The following is a 24877-nucleotide window of genomic DNA, read 5'->3' on the forward strand; positions in this document are numbered from 1 at the left end:
TACAGCAGGCCAATTTTAACGATTTGCTTTGGAAGGGAACAGGTGTGTATAATGAGCGGGCAATCTGCTAATGCCTGAAGGGCATTGTTCAAATCAAACCTTTAGAGGTAGTGTACCCATAGGAACATAATAGTCCAAACTGGTTTTGGATCAATTTACAATTCAATTGGCAGCATCTAATTCATCTAATTACAGAGACTTGAGCCAAATACTCTAGGCTGGCATTTAAGTGCAGCACTGAGAGAGTGCTGCAGTGTTGGAGGTGCCGTTGAGATGATAAACTGTGGTCCATCTGCCCTTTCGGCTAAATATAAAAGATCCCTGTCCAATATTTATCTTCCAAACAACATCACCACAACACAGTGCCTTATAATTTATCACATTCCTTTTGTGGGATCTTGCTGTGTACAAATTGTCTGCCGTGTTTCCTACATTGCAACAGTGACTATACTTCAAAGTACCTCATTAGCTGTAGTGTGCTTTGGGATGTCCCGAGGTGCAAAAGGTGCTACACGAATGCAAGTATTTCTTTCTCTTCTTACTTCAAGGCCGCTCTCTGAGCATCGTGAGTGGGCAAACTGACACGTCCCGTGATTCTCATGTGAACAGGCCAGAACCGACTGAGATTTCCAGTCCTGTATTTATCAATAATAACGTGCAGGTCACCTCGGAGATCCATCACGGAGCTAGATTCATGCTTAATCAGCAATTAATTTAATCAGAAAATCTTGTTGAAATGGTGGTGCATTATGCCACTGAGCCCGTCCACTCTGCAGAGGCACTGCCAGAGGCATCCAACCGCACACTGGGGAAAACTAGGAGTCCAAACTTCAGCACGAAGGTAATCAATTCATTTTACAAAACCTCGACTACAAAATGCTCACCCTCATTTTCAAACCCTTCCACAGCCTCGAAACCTCCCTATCTCTGTGACCTCCTTCAGCCCTATAACCTTCTGAGATGCTTGCATCCTCCAATTCTGGCTTTTTGAGCATCACAGGAGTGAATTGCTCCACCATCAGTAGCCTGGCTTTAGTTGCCTGAGCCCTATGTGGAATTCCCTCCCTGAATCTATCCGCCTGTCTCTGATAACATCCAGAAAGCCAATTGAAGGATAAAACTGGAGCCAATCTTTGCACATTTTTATAAGCATTTATTATAGGGTTACACATTACAAATATACACCTTCAAGCACAACAGCCGTGGTTTCAGTCTGTGTCTATTTATAGGGAGACAAGTGAATTACCATTTCATGATTACCTGCATTCAAATAAACAAAATTAACATTGAATTAATGTCTCCCTTTCCTCCTTTAAGACGTTTCTTCAAAATTACTTCTTTGACCAAGCGTTTAGTCAGCTGTGCTAACATCCCCTCATATAACTTAGTGTCAAAGTTTATCTGATAATGATCCCTGTGAAGCAACTTGTGGCATTTTAATATGTTACGGGCAATGTACAAAAGCAATTGGTGTTGTTATTGGTATGTTCCTACACAATGACTGTGGTTGCAGCTTCATCAGACAGATGTGATGTACTATAGGATGTCCTGAGAGGGCAGGATAATAGCAGACACTGTACGAATTGCGAGTGCACTGCCTGGGGAACCACATATGGCTTTGGTTGCTCAGGAAAGGGGAGGACGGCGCTTGTCTATGGTTGAACGGATAGATGCCGTTCTACCTTCTAGGCTTGCCCATGGTTACAGGGACAGGATTAGACTTTTTATCCCCACTCCCCTAGACAGCTCCGAGGCTGATCTCAATCTCAACTCCTTTTCAAATTATGAAAGGTTTTAGTGCGAGGTGTGGGGGAGGCAAAAACTCGGGGCCACAATTATGAGATAAATCAAGAAAGGGATTCAACAGAAACCTCTTTATCCAGCAGGTGGTCAGAATACGGAACGGGCTGCCGCATGGAGCAGGCGAGTCAAATAATTTAGATACCCTTAAGGAGAAGCTCGATAAATACGTGTGATATACCTTCAATTCACCAAGAGGCCGAGAGAGCGAGTGAACATAAGGCTTTATTAGTTGTGAACTTGCCTAGCCAGAGTCGGTTGTGCAGATGAGGGCCACCCGCAGGTGGCCAGGTTATATATGGCCCCGGTGAGGGCGGAGCCAGAGGCGGAGCCCACCGGGGTCACAGTATCTGGAAGCAGCTTGTATCACCACTTCCAGGTCAAAGGTTACATGAGGTGGATACAATGGTTACAGTGTTATGCATTATGGTGAATACATTCCCCACAACGTGAATGAGAAAGGAATACAAAGGGTAAAGGATATGCTGATGGGGTTAAATGAAGAGCGATGGGTGGTGGGTGGGCTCATGTTCAGCATAAACACTGGCATTGGACCAGTTGAGCAGAATGGGCTGTTTCTTTATACTCTGCCCACCTTAGCTCCATAGCTCCAGACACCCTTACCCAACAGAATGGCTAAGGTACCAAAGGTTAAAACTGGAACTCTACTTCGAAAAGGAGTCAATAACGTTTGGCTGGATATTGGGGATTTTTTTAAATTAATCTCACTCATGTTTGAAACAAATGTTCTAAAAGCTGCCAGCTCATCTGTTCGGCAACTTGTGTCACCAATTTGCCAACCCCTTTTTATTCGTTGTTACATTTAGAAAGACATTTATCTCATTGTTGTTTGCAAGACCTTGTTGTACAAATTGGTTTGTGTCATTGCCTACGCTACAAACACCTACTCGTCAAAAGTACTTTGTAGGGCTGGCATGGCGGCACAGTGGTTAGCCCTGCAGCCTCGCGGCGCTGAGGACCCGGGTTCGATCCCAGCCCCAGGTCACTGTCCGTGTGGAGTTTGCACATTCTCCCCGTATCTGCGTGGGTTTCACCCCCACAACCCAAAGGTGTGCAGGTTAGGTGGATTGGCCACGCTATATTGCCCCTTAAAGAAAAATAGTTGGGTACTGTAAATTTATTTTTTAAAAAGTACTTTGTTGGCTGTAAATCGCTTTGAGTTATCTGGAGGTTGCGAAAGATGTTACCTTTCTTTTTCACCATCAACTTTGCAGCAATGCAGTTTTGGTATGCAAGAGCAGGTGTTGGAAAATGTCTGCTGTGACCTCTTTGCAGAGTGCGGGCCGACAGCTCGTGAATCCCTGTGGAATATTTTCTCTGTCCTCCTAAACCCAGCTCATTAAATTGTTCCACAGCTTCCTGTCTAATTTTCTTGTCCTCTCCCCTCTCCTGATGGCTCCTGAACGATGGAGGACGGTGGTCCCACATCACCTATACCCAAGGAACCTCCACAGGATTCTACACTCGACTTAACCACATCTCCCTTTGCAACCTGATTGTCACCTGCAGCAGGATCTGTTCGCTCTTTAAAAGAGCTATCCAATTAGCTCCATGCGTCTGTCCTCTCCCCATGGCCCTGCAAAGTTTCAATCTTCAAGTATATACTAACTCTGGTTAGTATATACTCCTTTTGAAAGTTACCATCGAATCCACCTTTTCAGACAGTGCATCCTTGGTGGGATAGTGGTAATGTCACAGGCTCAGTAATCCAGATACCCACGGCTAATCTGGCCAAGGGAGAGTTTCAAATCCCACCACAGCAGATCATGGAATTTAAATTCAATTAATTAAATCTGGGATTATAAAGACAGTCTCAGTAATAGTGACCATGAAATTAGCACTGATTGTTATAAAAACCCATCTGGTTCCCTAATGTCCTTTAGGGAAGGAAATCTGCCGTCCTTACCTGGTCTGGCCTACATGCGACCCCCAGGCCCACAGCAATTCTTGGATTCTATGAGGGTCTGTGCACTGGGGAAGTTTGTTCACTTCTGGTGGGTTTGAGCTTATTATTTTCAATCCGTTCCAATACAAAACAGAGCATCCTTTACAATAATACCTATGAGGTTCTAAAAATAAACACTTACATTTACTGAGTTCCAAAATCAAACAAAGGACAGCAGTTTGGTGCTGAATAAGATACTGGCCTCTCAGTGTCAGGGGTAAGCTTCAAATACCTGCGGGGAGATGGGGGTGAAATATAATAAGAGTGAATTCCCCTACATAAAATGTGTCGCGCATCTCCTGCGTGACATTTGTTCTGTCTCTTCACTTATTCCATTTCTTGCCCCTTTTGTCTTTTGCCGTCATCCCCTTATGTCGTTTAATCATCCCTGCCCTCCAGCTGTTAAATCTCTAACTTCTTCCAGTTCTGAAGAAAGGCCATCGACGGGAAAAGCTAATTCTGTTTCTCTCTCTCTCGGCATTTGATGTGCTTATTTCGCATTTCCAGCATCTGCAGTGTTTGGTTATTTGATTAAATGTGTCTCGGCAGTCTTGACTCTGAACAGTTGGATAAGTAATTATAAAGTACAATAAAATCGCTGCGTATCTCATGTGGAATCTTAATTTAACTTTCCTTTGACTTATAGTCAGGGTACTGCACCGTGTCTACTGCGTACAACATTTGTGCGATCTGTCACTCTGTGCTGAAGGAACTGAGCTCATCACTACACAGATGTGTCAACAGGTGAAGCAGTTCGGGCCCAATCCTGGGCAGCAATGAGAAACCACAACGGCCCGAGTGGACATCGCTTTTTAATCCACTGACGGAATTCACAGTGGATGAGAGATGTGCAGGTGTTTCAGCATTCTAATGGTCGAAACGTCTTGCCCAAAGGCACAGTCTATCGCAGGAGGCAGAGTTCATCTCAGGATCTTCTGGAAAACCAGGGACCAATGATGTTTGTTTGGTGGAAATCTCAGGGTGCCCGTTAATCTTCCTGACAGTGAGTAAGTGGCGCTCAGCAGTTGCTGGCGCTCAAAAGGATTCCACACCATCCCACTGCGGAGACGAGTCCCAGAAAGATGTTCTTAACAGTCCAGCAGGGAGCCTCGCGTCTGTGCGAGAGGCCAGCTGCAGAAAGAAAAGACCAGTTTTACCGAATTACAAAAGGCACAAGGGTAATTGTGTCTAGAATCTGCAACCATTTCTGGACCGTTCCATTGAGTCCTAAATGTGGGGCAACACGGCGGCGCAGTGGTTAGCACTGCTGCCTCATGGCGCCGAGGTCCCAGGTTCGATTCCGGCTCTGGGTCACTGTCCGTGTGGGGTTTGCACATTCTCCCCGTGTTTGTGTGGGTTTTGCCCCTGTGATGAACGTTGACTGTATTACTGTACCCTTATCATCATGTAAGGTGATGTCCCCTTTAAGACCGGGCTTGGAACCCTGGGGGACTCCGCCTCTGGCTCCGCCCACCTGGGAGTCGTATATAAGGGGCCGCCTTGTGGGCGGCACCCAGTAAGCACCCATCTTCGCACCAGGCTGGTTCTTAGCTTATTAAAGCCTTCTTTACCGTTTACTCTCTAAGTGTCGTTATTGAGGGTACAACAGCCCCACAAACCCAAAAATGTGCAGGTAGGGGGATTGGCCACGCTAAATTGCCTCTTAATTGGAAAAAATGAATTGGGTATTCTAAATTTTTTTTTTTTAAGTCCTAAATGTAAACAGGAAGCAAATTAATCTTTGCAGTTCAACAATCAGATCTGTCCAGAAGGTAAGTTTACTAAATAGCCAATTAACTTTTAATCTTAAATTAAAATACTGAGAACACATCTGATAAAACTGCCACCACAACTTGCATTGAGATAGCTCTCGCCGAAGTTCAATCCCATGGGAGCTTGCGGTCCTTCAGTATTTATTTAGTACTGGGAGATGGTGGCATAATGTCACTGGATTGGTAATCCAGAGGCCCAGGTTAATGCTCTGGGGCTATGGGTTCCAATCCCACCAAGGAATTAAGAAACTAGTCTCCGTAATGGTGAACATGACATTATCATCAATTATTCACCTGGTTCATTAATGCCCCTTAGGGAAGGAAATCTGCCGTCCTTACCCAATCTGGCCAACATGTGACTCCAGACCCTCATTGATGTGGCTGACTCTTAACTACCCCCTGAGATGTGCAGTTCAAGGGTAATTAGGGAAGGGCAATACATTTGTCAGTGATGCCGGCATCCCATAAATGAATAAAGAAATAAAATATTTACAGTCAACATTTATCAGTGTGCCCAGGCGGAACACTAAGACCCTGTTTAATTGTGCAGCCACCACCAAAAACAACCCATAGAGCACCTTATATGCACCATATAGAATGTCAATGGGCCATTCGGCCCATCAAGTACCTTCTAAAAGAGCACCCTACCTAGACTCACTCCCCTGCCCGATCCCTGTAACCCCACCTAACCTGCACATCTTTGGACACCAAGGGGCAATTTAGCATAGCCAATCCACCTAACCGGCACATCTTTGGACTGTGGGAGGAAACCGGAGCACCCGGAGGAAACCTACGTACACACGGGGAGAACGTGTAAACTCCGCACAGTCACCCGAGGACGGAATTGAACCCGGGTCCCTGGGAGGCAGCAGTCCTAGTAAACATCCTGGATCACTTCACAGGGGCTTTATCAAACACAATTTGACACCGAGCCAGATATTGAACATCTATACTTGGTTTCTTAAGTCTCTGGAGTGAGACTTAAACCCAGAATTTTCTGACAGGGGGAGGGTATAGTAGCTGACGGAGCGGGGTAAAGGAGGAGGGGGTGATTAACTCAGTGGTTTTAAAGGAATGGTGAGAATAATTGCAAGCTGAAAAACGCGAGGGGGGCCATCATCTGTGTAAAAGCTCAAGGTGCATTGACAGAGCATGAGAGAGGGGGAGAGAGCAAGAGAAAGAGAGATTGGGAGGGAGAGCAAGAGAGAGAGAGGGAGCAAGAGGGAGGGAGAACAAGAGAGAGAGGGAGAGTGTGAAAAAATGCATTGGAGACTTCCTAGGACAAGAGTCATAGAGTCATAGAACATTACAACGCAGTACAGGCCCTTCGGCCCTCGATGTTGCGCCGACCTGTGAAACCACTCTAAAAGCCCATCTACACTATTCCCTTATCGTCCATATGTCTATCCAATGACCATTTGAATGCCCTTAGTGTTGACGAGTCCACTACTGTTGCAGGCAGGGCATTCCACGCCCTTACTACTCTCTGAGTAAAGAACCTACCTCTGACATCTGTCTTATATCTATCTCCCCTCAATTTAAAGTTATGTCCCCTCGTGCTAGACATCACCATCCGAGGAAAAAGGCTCTCACTGTCCACCCTATCTAATCCTCTGATCATCTTGTATGCCTCAATTAAGTCACCTCTTAACCTTCTTCTCTCTAACGAAAGCAGCCTCAAGTCCCTCAGCCTTCCCTCATAAGATCTTCCCTCCATACCAGGCAACATTCTGGTAAATCTCCTCTGCACCCTTTCCAATGCTTCCACATCCTTCCTATAATGCGGCGACCAGAATTGCACGCAATACTCCAAATGCGGCCGCACCAGAGTTTTGTACAGCTGCAACATGACCTCCTGGCTCCGAAACTCAATCCCTCTACCAATAAAAGCTAACACACCGTACGCCTTCTTAACAACCCTCTCAACCTGGGTGGCAACTTTCAGGGATCTATGTACATGGACACCAAGATCTCTCTGCTCATCCACACTACCAAGAGTCTTACCATTAGCCCAGTACTCTGTCTTCCTGTTATTCCTTCCAAAATGAATCACCTCACACTTTTCTGCATTAAACTCCATTTGCCACCTCTCAGCCCAGCGCTGCAGCTTATCTATGTCCCTCTGTAACTTGTAACATCCTTCCGCACTGTCCACAAGTGCACCGACTTTAGTGTCATCTGCAAATTTACTCACCCATCCTTCTACGCCCACCTCCAGGTCATTTATAAAAATGACAACCAGCAGTGGCCCCAAAACAGATCCCATGCCGCCCAGTTTCTATCACTGAGACAGCTTGAGGTTGGGGGAAGAAGATCATTAATGAAAGTGGGGAGATTCTGGAGCAAGCTGCAATAGGAACAGAAAATGCTGGATAAACTCAGCAGGTCTGGCAGCGTCTGTGGAGAGAAGCAGAGTTAACGGGAGGGATTTTCTATGCCTCCCAGCCCTTGCGGAGTGTTCCGCAATGGTGCAGGTAGCCTGCCATCGACTGGTGCCAGGGCCTTCTGATCCCACCGCTGTCAACACGGTTTCCCCTTCTCCCCACTCCCTGTTGCAAGGAAACCCACAGCAGTGGGGGGGGGGGGGGCTGCATTGTCGCGACTGGAAAATGCCACCGGCGAGAATGGGGAGAAACCTCCGGCCAATGTTTCGAGCCCAAAGGAACCTTCCGCAGAACTGAGTCCTCGTGGACCCCAAGCGTTAACTCAGATTGTCTCTCCACAGATGCTGCCAGACTTGCTCAGTTCACTCAACATTTTCTAGGTCTTAAAAAAATTTCATCAATTGTCATGTCCAAAAGCAAAGACATTTCCAAATGGGCATTGGTCTCCACGCTGAGGGGGGGAATCCTACCTACTGCACCTTTAAGACACAGGGGCAGACCCTAGGTTGGAACATCCCGCAGATTGGACCAGGAGGGAAGGTCTCGCTTCTGCTCATTGGACAGAACCCGCTTTGTAATTCGCTCTCCCAGCTGTCCATCAACATTTCCGGATTAGATGGGCTCGTCTCCAAACCCCAGGGGACAATAAAAGACAAATGAAAGCCTGTGTGTGTGACATCACTGTTTCCAGTAAAATCTATAAAATGTGTTGTTGTCGCGGCAATAAAACCCCACTAAGGAGGGTCAAAAATGCCTTTGCATTTAAAGGTTCGGGTTGCAATTAGACGAGGCTTAGGTTTTGCAATGTGCAATTCCTGGATCTTTAGTTGCACTGACGTTTCGAAGATCTGCAGAAATGATTGCTGAAAAATATTTTGCACAAACCTGTTGGAAAATCCGCGGTGGGGGCCATCTCCCCCCAGCCTCCGCCTTCCAGCGTTGTCAGGTTCCCCCCTCCCCCGGGGTGTTGCTGCTTCCATCTCTCACAGGACGTAGATGATGTAGGAGAGGATCACTAAACTCACAATGGCAAAAAGCATCAGCAGGAACACGTCCAGCATTGTGAATAAATAGAGAGGGGAAAGAAAGAGGCTAGGGAAGGACAGCAAGTGGACTGGCTTCCAATGGTGTCCCGTTTTCAGATTACAACAGTGTCAAAAAGGGAGAGGGTGGGGGTTGCGTAAGAGAGGGAGACACCAAGTGCCAATGGAGGGAAGTGCACAGTGACTTCAAGTCAACAGTCACAAGAGAAATGGATCACAGTTGGGAAATCTGTCCATGATCCCTGTTGGCGTGTGTGTGTGTGCCTACTCGAACTCCAGGAGAACTCCCAAGGGGACAACAGGAAACACTTTTTAGGGATGTCCTCAAAGCATCCCTGAAGAAGTCAAACATTCCTGCACCGCTGCCTCCCGACACAGAGGACCTGGGTTCGATCCCGGACCCGGGTCACCATCCGTGTGCAGTTTGCACATTCTCCCCGTGTCTGCGTGGGTCTCACCCCCACAACCCAAAGATGTACAGGCTAGGCGGATTGGCTATGCTAAATAAATGCTAAAACTGCCACTGTATTCCAATTAAGCAAACCTATATATTTTAAATACCTCATGAATGAAATTAAACAACAGGTTTCTACTTGCTTTGGAGAGAGAACCTTTCAGAACCAAAGTGAAAACCTCTGTTCAGATGAGAGCTCTGTGCCAAACTGACTTTTCAGACAGACCTGGCTCCTCCTGTTAACTACACAATCTGTACCCAAATCATAAGGCATTCTTTTGGCTCGTCTTACAAGATGTCCCTTGACTTGTTTAGCAAGGACCAAACATAATATCCCTCATAAATTATCTGCACCCCAGTAGTCTTTCAAACATAAACAACATTTCATTAGCAAACAAGTAAATGGTTTTCAAGATCTATTAGCAGAAAACAACCTGCAAATAAATGATTACCTCACTTATACAACTTATACCTTCATCACCACTCTAGCAGGCATACTGTCTGTACGCATCTGAACCCAGGTTTTAATAACATTACTGCAAAAACTCCAAAAATTACAATTTCCTACGTTCATCTCAACTGTTGCATCTACATGACCCAGCTATCAACATACATAGATACATAGAATTTACAGTGCAGAAGGAGGCCATTTGGCCCATTGAGTCTGCACCAGCCCTTGGAAAGAGCATCCTACCTAAGCCCACACCTCCACCCTATCCACGTAACCCCACCTAATTTATTTTTGGACACTAAGGGCAATTTAGCACAGCCGATCCACCTAACCTGCACATCTTTGGACTGTGGAAGGAAACCGGAACACCCGGAGGAAACCAACGCACACACGGGGGGAATGTGAGAACATCAGAATTCCATATTTGGCCTGAAACAGTGACTGTTCCTCGCTCCACAGCTGCTGCCAGACCTGCTGAGAATTCCAGCATTTTCTCTTTTTTTTTCAGATTTTCAGCTGAGGCAACATTTTGTTTTTGTCAAAAGCAGGTCTTGGATTGTGAAATGTATGTTATAAATACAAGATTTTTGGGGGGCAGCACGGTGGTCAGCATTGCTGCCTACGGCGCCGAGGTCCCAGGTTTGAATCCCAGCCCTGGGTTACTGTCCGTGTGGAGTTTGCACGTTCTACCCGTGTCCGCGTGGGTTTCACTCCCACAATCCAAAAGATGTGCAGGGTAGGTGGATTGGCCACACTAAATTGCCCCTTAATTGGAAAAAAAATAATTGGGTACTCTAAATTTATGAAAAAATACATAAATACAAGATTTTCTTTATTAAGCCAGGCATTGTTAATGAATAAGCACCAGTTGCCAAAGACAGAAGGTGGGATTTTGTAGCCCTTCCTACTGTCGGAATCTTCCAGTCCACTCAAAGGTAACCTCCATGGCCGATTCCCCAGCGGCAAGACAGGCGAGTCCTGCAGAACACCGGAGAACTCAGTGCCATGAGTCTGCATGGACACAGCAATATTCAGTATTCAAAGCGCCTCAATTGGTATGCGTCGCTCCAGGTGACAAGTTTAGAACGGCAGTTTAGGTAATAATCAAGTGTCATAGCTTATGGAGGAGAAACAGATTATAGACAATTGGGAAGGTCTACGAGATATACATGTGTTAATATATATTCAAGGGAGTTGATGGGGGCAAACAGCCGAATACACAGAACGCATAATCAAAGTACAACAAAGGTATAATTGCCCAGACCCGGAGAAGCCAAGGGAGGCAGTTACCATCCAGCATTCTCAGAAAGCGGACCAGCCAGATTCCAGCCTGAAGACCAAGTTTACAGAAAACAAGCTTCTAAGTCTTGGAGCCAAGGCAGTGCAGAAAACCTTCGTAACAGCAGTTTTAAAATATCTTCGCTGGACCAGGAAAAGGATGGTTCCCAGATTTGAATATCATCCCTGTATTATGTGGTAAAAATGGCTGGTTATTCAATTTGGATGTTGTTTGGGAAACAGGGGAAGTCTTACAGAGTTCAGGTACCATAGATATATTATGTAGCCAGGGGTACGTTCCATATAAACTGCGTGTGTGTTTAGAATTCATACATCTTAATTGTGTTAGAGCAGAGTAGTCTTGTTCGTGTGTATTTGTCTTTACTATAATAAATAGTTTTTAATGATTGTTACACCGCGACTGGGCGGTTTATTCCCACTAGGGTTTCACTTGTCTCCACACACCAAAACAAACTAAAACTACACACCCCCTCGAAACGGTGTTTCAATTGGGATAGCCTTGCAGATGGACCTTTTCACAAGTTCACAATTAGCCGACCGAAATTCTCCAAACCCTATTTTTTTTTTTTTAGTTAATTAATGTGATGCAGGTGTCATTGGCTGGATCAACATTTATTGCCCATCCCTAATTGCCCTTGCCTGGGCATTTCAGAGGGCATTTCAGTGTTCATTGCTGTGGATCTGGAATCACACATAGGCCAGACTGGGTAATAATGGCAGATTTCCTTCGCTAAAGGGACATTAGTGAACCCAATAGGATTTTACAACAATCGACAATTGGTTTCATGGTCACCGTCAAGAGTTTTAATTCAAAATGTTGTTATTGAATTCGAATTTCACCATCTATTGTGAATACCACTACGTCACCATCCTCTTTTACATAATCCTGGCTAAAATTATATTTAAATCAATTCTAACATGTATCAGTCATTCTGATGATGTGTTAAACAAGATGTGTTAAACAAGAGACCGTGTGCATTCTCAGGTGACCATAAAAGATCCCTTGGCCCTATTTCAAACAGAGGGCGATTGATCCCTCTGTTCTGGCCAATACTTAATACCTTAACTGGGATATGGCTAATTTAATTGTTCAAAAACTTCAATTGGTTATTTATCTCATCGCTGTTTGTAGGACCTTGCTGTGCACAAATTGGCTGCTGCGATTCCCATGTTACAAGACTAACTACACTTTGAAGAAGTGTATTTATAGATTATCATAGAATTTACAGTGCAGGAGTAGGCCATTCAGCCCATCGAGTCTGCACCGGCTCTTGGAAAGAGCACCCTACCCAAGGTCAACATCGCCACCCTATCCCCATAACCCAGTAACTCCACCCAACACTAAGGGCAATTTTGGACACTAAGGGCAATTTATCATGGCCAATCCACCTAACCTGCACATCTTTGGACTGTGGGAGGAAACCGGAGCACCCGGAGGAAACCCACGCACACACGGGGAGGATGTACAGACTCCGCACAGACAGTGACCCAAGCCGGAATCGAACTTGGGACCCTGGAGCTGTGAAGCAATTGTGCTATCCACAAGGCTACCGTGCTGCCCCTTCATTGGTTATAAAGCACTTTGGGGTGCCCTGAGATGATGTAAAGCACTATACGAATGCAAAATTCTTCCTTTCTGAGGAAAAAGAGATTTAAGATTATAACAGGTTAATAGTTTCAACAATAAAACACATTTCTGAATAAATAAAGTCCACACTATTGTCCCACATTATTTCCCATCATTTAGTTTATTGACAGTCTGTCATACAAGAATCATGCCAAAAATACATTTTTTCCTAAAAATTGCAAGCATGGTAATGAAGAATTCAGAAATGCCAAGACATGCTTCATCTGAATCACAGTATTTTATGCAATTACTTATATATATCTTTAACACCACCTTTTATTTCCACAGACCCTCAAACCTCCAAACTAGCCAAATTCTTGCAACAACACCTTTTTAAACATACTGGACGTTGCACGGTCGGTGGTGCAAAAAGGTCTCACCATTGAATGGCAAGTTAAGACGGATAGAGGACATTTCCCTTTGCTGGGGAACCCCCCCCACTTGCTGTAAGCTCCTGTGTGAGGGATGTGGAGACACACGCCGCTGCTGGGGATGACCCAGAATAACTCACGGGAAAATTACTTTATCCTCTTCCCCCCCCCCCCCCCGCAAAAGTTCAACAAAACAATGCGTTTCAATGGAAATGCAGCTTAAAGACGGTAGCTCCCCCTGCACTTGTACCTCATCTTCAATGAGCCACTCAGAACCAAAGCTAACTTCAGATGCCCCCCCCCCCCCCCCCAAGGTACTTGCGTAACTCAATAACACCTTTAGCAAAAGCCCTACGCAGAACATGATAGGCACGATGTTTATTTTTTAAAAACCACAATTTTCCTACCAATTAATTAGCAATAACAACTGCGAGTTTCAAATTAAATAGCATGTTAAGACAAAGCAGTTAACGTGTTGATTCCATGGAATGTTGAAAGAGTCATCAATATTAGCACCCAATGTCTACACATTTGTGCTTTATGTACATATCTTCTGTGGTCCACGAGCTTAAAAGCCTGAATATTACCAGCATATCAGTTAACCGGACATGTAAAGCCCAGGCCATTTCACACAAGGATTCTATTGCTTTTACTGTTTCTGGAGGTGATAACATAAGGCGAACACTCTTCTCCTGCACCCCCCCCCCCTCCCCCCCACCTTACAATTACCCAACCACACAAAATATTTCTGTATTCGTGATGCACAGACTCGATTGAAAGGCTGGCACTTGGCTGAAGGCTGAACCCACATTAGTCAATACAATATTCTATTCCGTTTCATATTCATTTCACTACGGACAGTCAAAATGTTCCACCTTTCACCTTAACAATCTCGGGGGATTTACAACGCTTTCTAAGTATGCTGAGCTGTTTACTGTTTAGCAAAACAGCAGAAAACTGTTAGAGCTCTGGGTGACGCAATCCAATCTTCTGAGGGACATCATCAATCCATCATGTTCTATACCAGCATCGATCAACTAATTAATACAATGGCAGGCGAAACAGCCAACTGACAAAATGAATGACTTGACGAGGCCGCTCAGCTGGTACATTTCTGGTACCCGAACTCATAAACGGGCATTTACATGGGCACAGAAAGGCGGGTGCTGCCCTCTTCCAAGTATCTCAATACACGGACAGTGTGTGTGTGTAAAGAGATCCCAGACTGGTTCCCACTGGATACTCATTACCCAGGTGATGGAGGGAGTTGCTTGGAGGCAGGTCTCCATTGTCAGCACCACTTAACTTGATAGGAATGATAAAAATGTTGCTCAGGCAGCATTTTCTGCGTCAAACTGGGATTCAGTCTCACCAAAGCCCCACGTATTGCAAGTCAACACAGGTATGACTCTGAAAAGCAACATGCATTAATCCCTGGAAAACTAACCATTCTGTTCAAGTTGCATATTGTTGCCAATTTCATTCTTTCACAGTTTAATTTTAATGGCATAAAATGCTTCAAAATCCGATTTTCAAAATGGGAGGAAGAATAGCAAGTTTGCAGGTGTCACCAATGAGAAGGTCCAGCGTTGTTTTTGCAATGAGTGACAGCTATTGGACAAACAGCTAAAGGTAGGGTCAGCAACTGACTAAGATAAATATATTTCCTCCAGCTTGGGTTCTGCTGGAATACCAATCTTGTAATTGCAAATGTTAAACCAATTGAGTGTAACACTTTTTAAAAATAAAATGGGGAGGACTCCTCCCCCACCTACCAACCTTTTCAATTCAAATCAATTCCCAATTTCACTCTCTCTCCCCCCACCCCCACACCAACCCCCCACCTCCTCCTAGTATTAAAATTCACCTCCGTACAGCCAACCTGCATTACACTGTCTCTATTCTGGCATGTAACTGAGGGCTGTTATAAAAGGCTGATATTATGGGACAGTTGGGTGAAGGATTGGGGGAAGATTGGCAGCAGGTAGAATTTCATTCAGTTCCCCAATTCCAGGAATGATTCAATTTCTGATGTCTGTTGGCTGGTCCATATTATCCCCTGCCATTTTGGAGGGAAAGGATGGTTGGAGACTTTTAGTTCCAACCTGTTTCCTTCACTTCCCTAAAAATTGCAAGTGCCAAATAATTCCACTATTTGCAGGAGGCAATACATTGAGATTGCTGGTTCTATAAGAATTGTGGACATGTTTCATTGAACTATATGGCTATGATACCTCGCCCACAGTCAAATAATATTGTTGTGCTCACTCGCTAGGTTAACACATTAAGAATGAGGTCATAAAAGATACAATTTGGAAGACTGGAATTCCAGTTTTCCTGTTCGTCTGTGTCTCTGTGTTGTGTCTATCTGTGTCTCTCTGGTGTTTGTGTGTGTGTGTCTCTCGCTGTGTTGCGTGTCTGCCCCTCTCTGCGTGTTGTGTGTGTGTCCCTCTCTGTGTGTTGTGTGTGTGTCCCTCTCTGTGTGTTGTGTGTGTGTCCCTCTCTGCGTGTTGTGTGTGTGTCCCTCTCTGCGTGTTGTGTGTGTGTCCCTCTCTGCGTGTTGTGTGTGTGTCCCTCTCTGCGTGTTGTGTGTGTGTCCCTCTCTGCGTGCTGTGTGTGTGTCCCTCTCTCCGTGCTGTGTGTGTCTATGTCTCTCTGTGTGCTGTGTGTGTGTCTGTATCGTTCTCTGTGTTTAGAGCTGAAGAATGAAACAGAAGGTTTGCCAACCTGCATTCAAACTCTCTCCCCTGTTGAGAGAATAATCCTGTATTTTGGTCCTGTACAAGTTATTACAGCAATTTACAAGCTAAAAACAATGCTTCAGTTTAACTAGGATAGGCGTGAGGCGTAATCGGAGGTTATCCAACTCAATCACCAAGTACAGTAATCCAGGGCCAAGAATTTCAAATAAAGGATCTGCAAGGGGTAGGGTTATTTAAAGAAAGGGCAGTTGGACAATGTAGGACAGTGAAAAGCTTTGAATGCGGACTACCTTTCCTTCTTCAAGATAGTTAAGCCAAAGAAAATTTTGACTGTATTTATTCCAGTAAAATCAGAGAAATGGAAAAAAGCTCTGTTACGTAATCGGAACCACAATTTAATACATTATTATTTTAACCTAATATTTTTGTCAAATTACTGTTGGGATCCACACTGTAATTTATTTATAATATATAATCAAAGCATAAGCAGGGGTTGATCTGGGCTCCATTACATTGCTTCCACATAGTTAGCGGGCAGCATGCCCGTGTCACCCGTTCTCTCCACGGTGCCATACATCCACCCTTCGTCAATCTGTTGTACATCAACAATTAAGTCGCCGTCTTGGAATGAGATCTCATCGTCATCAGCAGCTGCATAGTCGTACACAGCCCGAAATCTCTTCTACAAGACAAAATAAAAGAGAGATTACCAAAGGGTAATGCCACCCGCTCCCCCCAACCCCATCCCCAAAACACACACTTTGCCCCTCTTTCCAGGATGGCTCCATGATCAATGTCGACCATCTGGACGCTCACTACATGACAGCTGAATGGGCGACAGCTTTGCCTCTAGACAGGAAGGTTCTGGATTCAAGTCCTATTCCAGAGACTTGAGAACATTTTTCATTATTTCTTCACGGGACGAGTGCTGGAGCGTAAACCACAGAATTATGCCAGAAATTCAGCACGGTGGCACAATGGTTAGCACTGGGACTATGGCACTGAGGACCCGGGTTCGAATCCCCGCCCTGGGTCACTGTCCGTGTGGAGTTTGCGTGGGTTTTGTTGTGTTATGCTGCTTCGGACTTGATGCAGTCTTAACTAAAGGATGCTCCAGACTTGGAAATGAGTTCAACGTGTTTATTGAACGATTAACACAGTTCTCAAATGAGTTCGACTCTCTGCTAATCTAACTGTAGTAACTAGGTCTAACTGTACCAGCTTGCTCTAAGCCTCGTGCTGGGGTGTGATGCTGCTGATCAACCCTGTCTAACTCTCTAGATGTCTGTCTGTGGAAAGAGGCAGGGTGTGAGTGCCTCATCCCTTTTATAGTGTTTAAGTCATGCCCCCTTGTGGTGATGCCACCGCCTGAGTGTCCTGACCGCCCATTGGTTGTGTCCTATTCTGAGTGTTCATTGGTTGCATGTTTGCATATCATGACAGGTTTTACCCCCATAATCCCAAGATGTGCAGTCTAGGTGGACCGACTACACTAAATTGGCCCTTAATTGAAAAAAAAAAATAATTGGGTACTCTAAATTTAAAAAAGAAATGTTGAACTTTAAAAAGACCCGAGTTTTCTTTGTTTCAAATGAACACGAACCCCCAAGGATGGCTGAGAATGTACAGTCAGCCACTGGAAGAAATTTCTCTTTCTGTAAGGGACAATGCAGCCCCCTTCCCTGTTTCTAGTCAAGGTACTTCCAGAACCATCCAGGGACTGATTAACATCTCCGGTAAAGGCAAAGGGACATAATGGTCATCTCATCTCAAAAGATCCTCTGCAGCATGCTTATCATTTGATAAGATCATAGTTGATCTGATTGTGGCCTTCTACATTCCTGTCAACCCCCTATGCCCTTAGGTTATTGACTGACAAGGAAGTTCATCTAACTTGGCCTTAAAAATATTCAATGATCCAGCCTAAAAACCTCACTGGGAAAGAGAGTTCCACGTACAAACGGCCCTCCTGAGAGAAATAATTTCTCCTCGTCGCCACCTTAAATGGGTGACCCCTTATTTTAAACTGTGTCTCCCCAGTTCCACCGTCCACCACAAGGGGAAACACCCTCTCAATCCTCCTAACCAGCACATCTTTGTGCTGTGGGGGCGAGACCCACACAGACACGGGGAGAATGTGCAAACTCCACACGGACAGTGATCCGGGGCTGGGATCGAACCTGGGACCTCGGCGCCGTGAGACTGCAGGGCTAGCCCGCTGCACCACCCTGCTGCCCCACAATTATGACCTTTCTTAAATAAGGAGACCAAAGTTGCACACAGTATTCCATATGTGGTCCTATTGACACCCCGTACAACTATTGGATAGACATATGGACGATAAGGGAATAGTGTAGATGGGCTTTAGATTGGTTTCACAGGTCGGCGCAACATCGAGGGCCGAAGGGCCTGTACTGCGCTGTAATGTTCTATGTTCTATAATGCCGAGGCTGGTGGATTCCATTTTTCACTTGGAATATACAAGGAACAGGTTATAAGCCAGTGCTCTGTGTATACTCTGAATGGATAAGCAGCTGTACATCTCAAAGCTCTCTCTCTGACAGAGTAAATCAGCCCAGCCAGCAAAAACATCCCAACTGGAAAGAGGAACTGGAGAATTTCCTTGCCAAACCGCAGAACACTGGAGTCAAAAAATCAACTATTCGCCGACTGGTGAACTCTACTGGAATCAAATCGTAATGGCTGCACGCTTCAACATCTACTCCTCACGAGTCAAGGACTGTTCCGTCTACCTTCTTACTTATATTTACTTAAAACTGGACTCAATTCTCACCTCTAACTTGTATGAATGTATAAACATGTGTTTTACCATTTTCCTCATGACCTTTTTAATAGTTTATAAATTTACTCTAATTTAACTCAAGAACGTCTGGTTAAATCACTCCTTTTTATACGTAACTATCAGGGAAGGGAATCTTAGTTAGATTAAACCTTGCTGCTGCCCGCAAAGGGGGTTGAATAAAGACGGGGCCAGCCCTCCCTCCCTCTCCACCCAGATTTGTAACAATTTGGGGGTATGCGAGCCGGATGGTGACAAGTCAAGGAGTCTCGCCCGGATAAACAAATTTGGGGATCCTCACTTGGGGGTGGTCTTAACACTGGCGAGGCCAGCTTTGGGTCCCCACCCCTAGTTGCTCTCAAAGGTGGCGGTGAGCAGCCTTCTTGAACCATATGGTGTAGGTACACCCACAGTGCTGCTAGGGAGGGGGGTCCAGGGCTTTGGGATCCAGCGACATGAGGAAACATGGAGATAGTTCCAAGTCAGAATCATGCGCGGCTTGGTGGCGGTGTTCCCATGCATCGGCTGCCTTTGTCCTTCTAGGTGGTAGAGGTCGCAAATTTTGAAGGTATTGTCAAAGGACGGAGTCTTGATAAATTTCATAGAATTTACAGTGCAGAAGGAGGCCATTTGGCCCATCGAGTCTGCACTGGCTCTTGGAAAGAGCACCCTACGCAAGCTCCACACCCCATAACCCAGTAATCCCACCCAACACTATGGGCAATTTTGGACACTAAGGGCAATTTATCATGGCCAATCCACCTAACCTGCACATCTTTGGACTGTGGGAGGAAACCGGAGCACCCGGAGGAAACCCACGCACACACCGGGAGGACGTGCAGACTCCTCACGGACAGTGACCCAAGCCGGAATCGAACCTGGGACCCTGGAGCTGTGAAGCAATTGTGCTATCCACAATGCTACCGTGCTGCCCACAAATTGCTGCAGTGCTTCTTACACTGCTGCCACTATGCATCTGTTAATCCATTTCCAGCGCAGTACTGCTCCACCATCAGAGGCCTCAAGTTTCAGATGAGACATTGAACCAAGCCCCCATCCACCCAGTTAATGGGATGGAAAAGACCCCATGACACTACTTCGAAAAAGTGCAGGGGTGCTCTTCCCATTATTTTTTTAAAATACATTCAGAGTACCCAATTCATTTTTTCCTAATAAAGGGGCAATTTAGTGTGACCAATTCACCTAGCCTGCACATCTTTGGGTTGTGGGGGCAAAACCCACGCAGACACGGGGAGAATGTGCAAACTCCACACAGATAGCGACCCAGAGCCGGGATCGAACCTGGGACCTCGGCGCCGTGAGGCAGCAGTGCTAACCACTGTGTCACCGTGCTGCCCTTCTTCCCATTATTCTGGCCCATTTTTATCCCCCATTAACATCACATATCTGTTTATTTGTCTCATTGTTCTTTGTGGGACCTTGCCGTGGAGAATATTGCCTGCAGCATTTCCAACATTATAATAGGTGCCGATTGTCTGGGCCTCCTGAAGTCAGACAAGGTGTTATAGAAATGCAAATTCTTTCTTTCTTCACCTTCCCACAGCAGCAGCGAGAGAACAAGCAGCGGGGTTAAGAAGAAGGTTAAGAACTTACCCCAGCTGAGGGGGGTGGGGCGCATGGTGCAGCGGGCGGAGTGTAGGCCTGGGTTTGAGGCTCCGGATCTGGCTGATGTTGCTGGTAGCCTGAATAAAGGTGAAGATAATTAAAGACAAGTTGAGAACAACCTACATCATTGCATTACATTACAGCAACGGCAAACATTAAAATTTAGAGAAGAGGAGATTCAACATGAGAAAGTTTTCCAAAATTTATTTTTTGCCCATCACTTTGGAATGTTGCATCACAGTGAAGTGACCAGGTGGATTTTGTCAACATAAGCAAGAGGGAAAATATTATCACAAACGCTTTTTCATGATGGTCCTTTAATATGCTTAACGTATCTCGTATTGATATGGTTTTGTCGGACTGCCTTCATTGGCCCCCGATACATTGGCAACAGCATTTCAAACCAACTGCTCAACAATGGCCGCCGCATTCACCTGCCCAAACCTCACACCAGCTGCCCACTCACCCCCACAAACCTCACACCAGCCGCCCACTCACCCCCACAAACCTCACACCAGCCGCCCACTCACCCCCACAAACCTCACACCAGCCGCCCACTCACCCCCACAAACCTCACACCAGCCGCCCACTCACCCCCACAAACCTCACACCAGCCGCCCACTCACCCCCACAAACCTCACACCAGCCGCCCACTCACCCCCACAAACCTCACACCAGCCGCCCACTCACCCCCACAAACCTCACACCAGCCGCCCACTCACCCCCACAAACCTCACACCAGCCGCCCACTCACCCCCACAAACCTCACACCAGCCGCCCACTCACCCCCACAAACCTCACACCAGGCGCCCACTCACCCCCACAAACCTCACACCTGCCGCCCACTCACCCCCACAAACCTCACACCAGCCGCCCACTCACCCCCACAAACCTCACACCAGCCGCCCACTCACCCCCACAAACCTCACACCAGCCACCCACTCACCCCCACAAACCTTACAGCAACCGCCCACTCCCCCCCCCCCCCACTCCTTAGCCACATGCCAACCGTCCAACTAGTATTTATTTTAAAATAAATTTAGAGTACCCAATTATTCTTTTTTTCTAATTAAGGGGCAATTTAGCGTGGCCAATCCAATCCACCTAACTGCACATCTTTGGGTTGTGGGGGTGAAATCCACGCAGACACTGGAAGAATGTGCAAACTCCATGCGGACAGTGACCCAGGGCCGGGATTCGAACCCGGGTCCTCAACGCCGCAGTCCCAGTGCTAACCACTGCGCCCATGCCGCCCTTTCGTCCAACTACTATTACGATCCTCCCTCACGCAGATTAATTAATTGCCCTTGAACCGAGTGGCTTGCCTGGCCATTTCAGAGGGCATTTCAGAGTCAACCACATTGTTGGAGTCACATGTAGGCCAGACCAGGTAAGGACGGCAGATTTCCTTCCCTAATGGAAGGACATTAGTGAACTAGATGGCTTGTTACAACAATCGTTTTGTGGTCATCATTAGGCTTTTAATTCCACAGCTTTGAGTATTGAAGTCACATTCCACATTAGCGTCACATGCCAGGTTGAAAACGGCGCTGGGTACGAAACAGGGTAACAGATAGGATACTGAACACACACACACACACACATACACGCACAGGAAATGAGACGATCAAAATTAATTAACACCGCTCGCACTCAGAACATCAAATAATTACAACAGGGAAAATAGTTTGGGAAATAGTTTGGTCCTGAAAAGCAATGGAAATGTGGAAGAACTGCAAAGCTTCAGAGGGGCAGGGTGAGGGGGGGTTTGCAAATTTAAGACATTTTGAGATGGGTACAACTTTAAAAAAGTCACGTTATGAATACCAGTTGTTTACAATAGTAAATACACAATGTGCAGTAAAGAACAGAGCTCAGAGGGTCATCTGGACTCGAAACGTTGGCTCTTTTCTCTCCCTACAGATGCTGCCAGACCTGCTGAGATTTTCCAGCATTCTCTCTTTCCTTTCTTGCAGAGCTGCTCAAATATAGTGCTACATAGAGACAGCAAATCATGGTCAGGCTGTCAGAGGCTGTAGTCGGACGACACGAGGGAGAGCTAGAATTTCACAGTGAAAAGTCAGGTGTGTGCACGTGTATCACTGACCACAGCATTAATATAGTCCGAATGTTTTTCAGCACAGAAAAAGGCCCTTCAGCCCATCACATCTGTGCCGGCCACCAAGCACCTATCGATTCTAATTCAATTTTCCAGGAATTGATCCATAGCCTTGTATGCTATGGTGTTTCAAGTGCTGATCTAAATGCTTCTTTGTGGGGCAATCTAGAACAGGAGGTCACAGCAATAAGTTGAGAGACAGTAGATTTAAAACTGAGATGAGAAGGAACTCATTCTCGCAGAGGGTGGTGAATTTGTGGACCTCACTGCTCCATGGTGCGGTGTAATCTGAAATATTAAATGGTTTCAAGAAGGAGTAGATATATTTCTGATTTTTTTTTTTAAAACAGGTTAAAGGGATATGGGGAACAGGCAGGGAGGTGAATCTGACTCCAGGAAGAGATCAGCCATGATCTGATGGAATGGTGGAGCAGGCTCGAAGGGCTGAATTGCCGACTTCCGCTCCTAGTCCTTATGTACCTATGTATCCCTCAAAATTTCATACACCTCATAGAGGACCTCCCCCGAGCCTTCTCTACTCCAAGGGGAACAACCCCAGGCGAACTAGCCTCTGTTCATTGGTCCAAGTGCTCCAGCTCAGGCAACATCCTGCTGAATCTCCTCTGCCCTTCTCCAGTGCAATCACACCATGACCAGAACTGCACACAGTATTCTAGCTGTGGCCTAACGAGCGTTTCATACAGCTCCATCATAACCTCCCTGCTCTTATATTCCATGCCTCGGCCAACACAGGCAAGTATTCCATGTGCTTTAACAAAGAGCCAACCAGGCTCGCAACATTGGGTTCCTTCTCTCTCCACTGATGGGGCTGTTTAGCACAGGGCTAAAGAGCTGGCTTTCAAAGCAGACCCAGGCAGGCCAGCAGCGCGGTTCAATTCCCGTACCAGCCTCCCCGAACAGGCTCCGGAATGTGGCGACTAGGGGCTTTTCACAGTAACTTCATTTGAAGCCTACTTGTGACAATAAGCGATTTTCATTTCATTCATTTCAGATGCTGTCAGATCTGCTGCAATTGTACAGTATTTTCTGTGAATGAAAATGAATGAATGAAAATCGCTTATTGTCACAAGTAGGCTTCAATGAAGTTACTGTGAAAAGCCCCTAGTTGCCACATTCCGGCGCCTGTTCGGGGAGGCTGGTACAGGAATTGAACCGTGCTGCTGGCCTGCCTTGGTCTGCTTTCAAAGCCAGCGATTTAGCCCTGTGCTAAACAGCCCCTGTTTGTGTCCTGCTCCCTTCATGGACCTCTGGACATGCATCCAAAAGGTCCCTCCGCTCCTCTGTACTTCGTAGCAGCCAACTTCCTTACCTCGTTAGCCCTCCCAAAATGCATCACCTCGTACATCAGGACCTACTGAGCGAGACAATTGCTGTTCCTGGCAACAGCTCTGCTCATGTATTTGCTTTGTTTGGCCCCTTGTTCCGCACTGTAACCAATCACTGTTTGTCGATGTACCATTTGTCAATGTTCCCTGTCGATTATTCTTTATTTGTCTCCTATTACGTACTGTGTACGTTCCCTCGGCCGCAGAAAAATACTTTTCACTGTACTTCGGTACATGTGACCACTGTACTTCGGTACATGTGACAATAAATCAAATCAAATCAATCAAAGAAGGATTTCGTAGCGCGGATGTCATTAGGAGAGGTTTACTAGAATGGTGACTGGATGATTACTTTAATTACAGAGAGATGGGGTTGGTTCTCCTTCAAACAGGCTGCGAGAAGCCAGAAGATATTTGGTCGAGTGTTTAAATATTTCTTTACTATCTTTCATACGTTTAAAAACCCAAACAAGGTTAGAAATTGGTGGAATTATAAGTACAAGAAAAGGGACCAAAGGTAACTGAAGTAACTTGAGGCGATCAACCTTGATAAGTAAAGATGGGATTCTAACGTGATACACACAGCACGATTCAGCGGAAAACATTCTGATCTGCTCTTGGGTGCTGTTGGCGGGGTCTGCGGCTGAAGCACGGAGATTGACACCGCTATTCAATGGCACTTTGCCATTATTTTGGGATCTCGGGGAATTTACAATTAAGCATTTTACCTGCACAGGCTCCTCACAGATCGTGGCGCCATTTTGAATGATTGCCCCGATCTCTACACCCTCCTTCAGGCCGTTTATTGTTCCTTGGATTCCACCGCCCCCCAACCCCCCCTCATGGGCAAGTACTCCCAGGGCCCAAACTGGCACCCAGGCATCTTGGCACTGCGAACCTCGCAGTGCTACACAGGCATCCTGGCAGTGCCCAGGTGGCACTGGTAGGGTGGCCATTTGGAACGGCCAAGATGCCAGGCTGGTAGTGCCAAGGCACCTGGGTGCCAGGGGAGTGCCACAGTACTATCCTGCCCTGTCCATGACCACCCGGGGGTTCTAATGACGTGCGAGACCTGCCCCCACCCGAGGTGCCATCACCCATGGTCCATGTTTCTTAT

The 24877-nt window shown here is 46.1% G+C and overlaps 1 protein-coding gene and 1 long non-coding RNA gene across 2 annotated transcripts in view; both read right to left on the reverse strand.

Moving 5' to 3' along the window:
* Positions 1–1132: 1132 nt before the first annotated feature.
* Positions 1133–9083, reverse strand: LOC140398605 (uncharacterized). Its single transcript, XR_011937515.1, has 2 exons — positions 8808–9083; positions 1133–4897 (listed from the first exon to the last, which is right to left on the reverse strand). It is a non-coding gene; the product is annotated as an uncharacterized lncRNA (long non-coding RNA).
* Positions 9084–15602: 6519 nt separating this feature from the next.
* Positions 15603–24877, reverse strand: part of lasp1 (LIM and SH3 protein 1) — a 186872-nt gene continuing 177597 nt past the window's right edge. Inside the window, exons 6-7 of the mRNA XM_072487444.1 lie at positions 20284–20372; positions 15603–16551 (exon numbers count right to left, since the gene is read on the reverse strand). Of these exons, the coding sequence (XP_072343545.1) occupies positions 16378–16551; positions 20284–20372 (263 nt within the window). The 3' untranslated portion in view covers positions 15603–16377. The remainder of the gene's footprint in view (positions 16552–20283; positions 20373–24877) is intronic.

Source organism: Scyliorhinus torazame, chromosome 21 (assembly GCF_047496885.1).
Source record: "Scyliorhinus torazame isolate Kashiwa2021f chromosome 21, sScyTor2.1, whole genome shotgun sequence".
Lineage (NCBI taxonomy): Eukaryota > Metazoa > Chordata > Chondrichthyes > Carcharhiniformes > Scyliorhinidae > Scyliorhinus > Scyliorhinus torazame.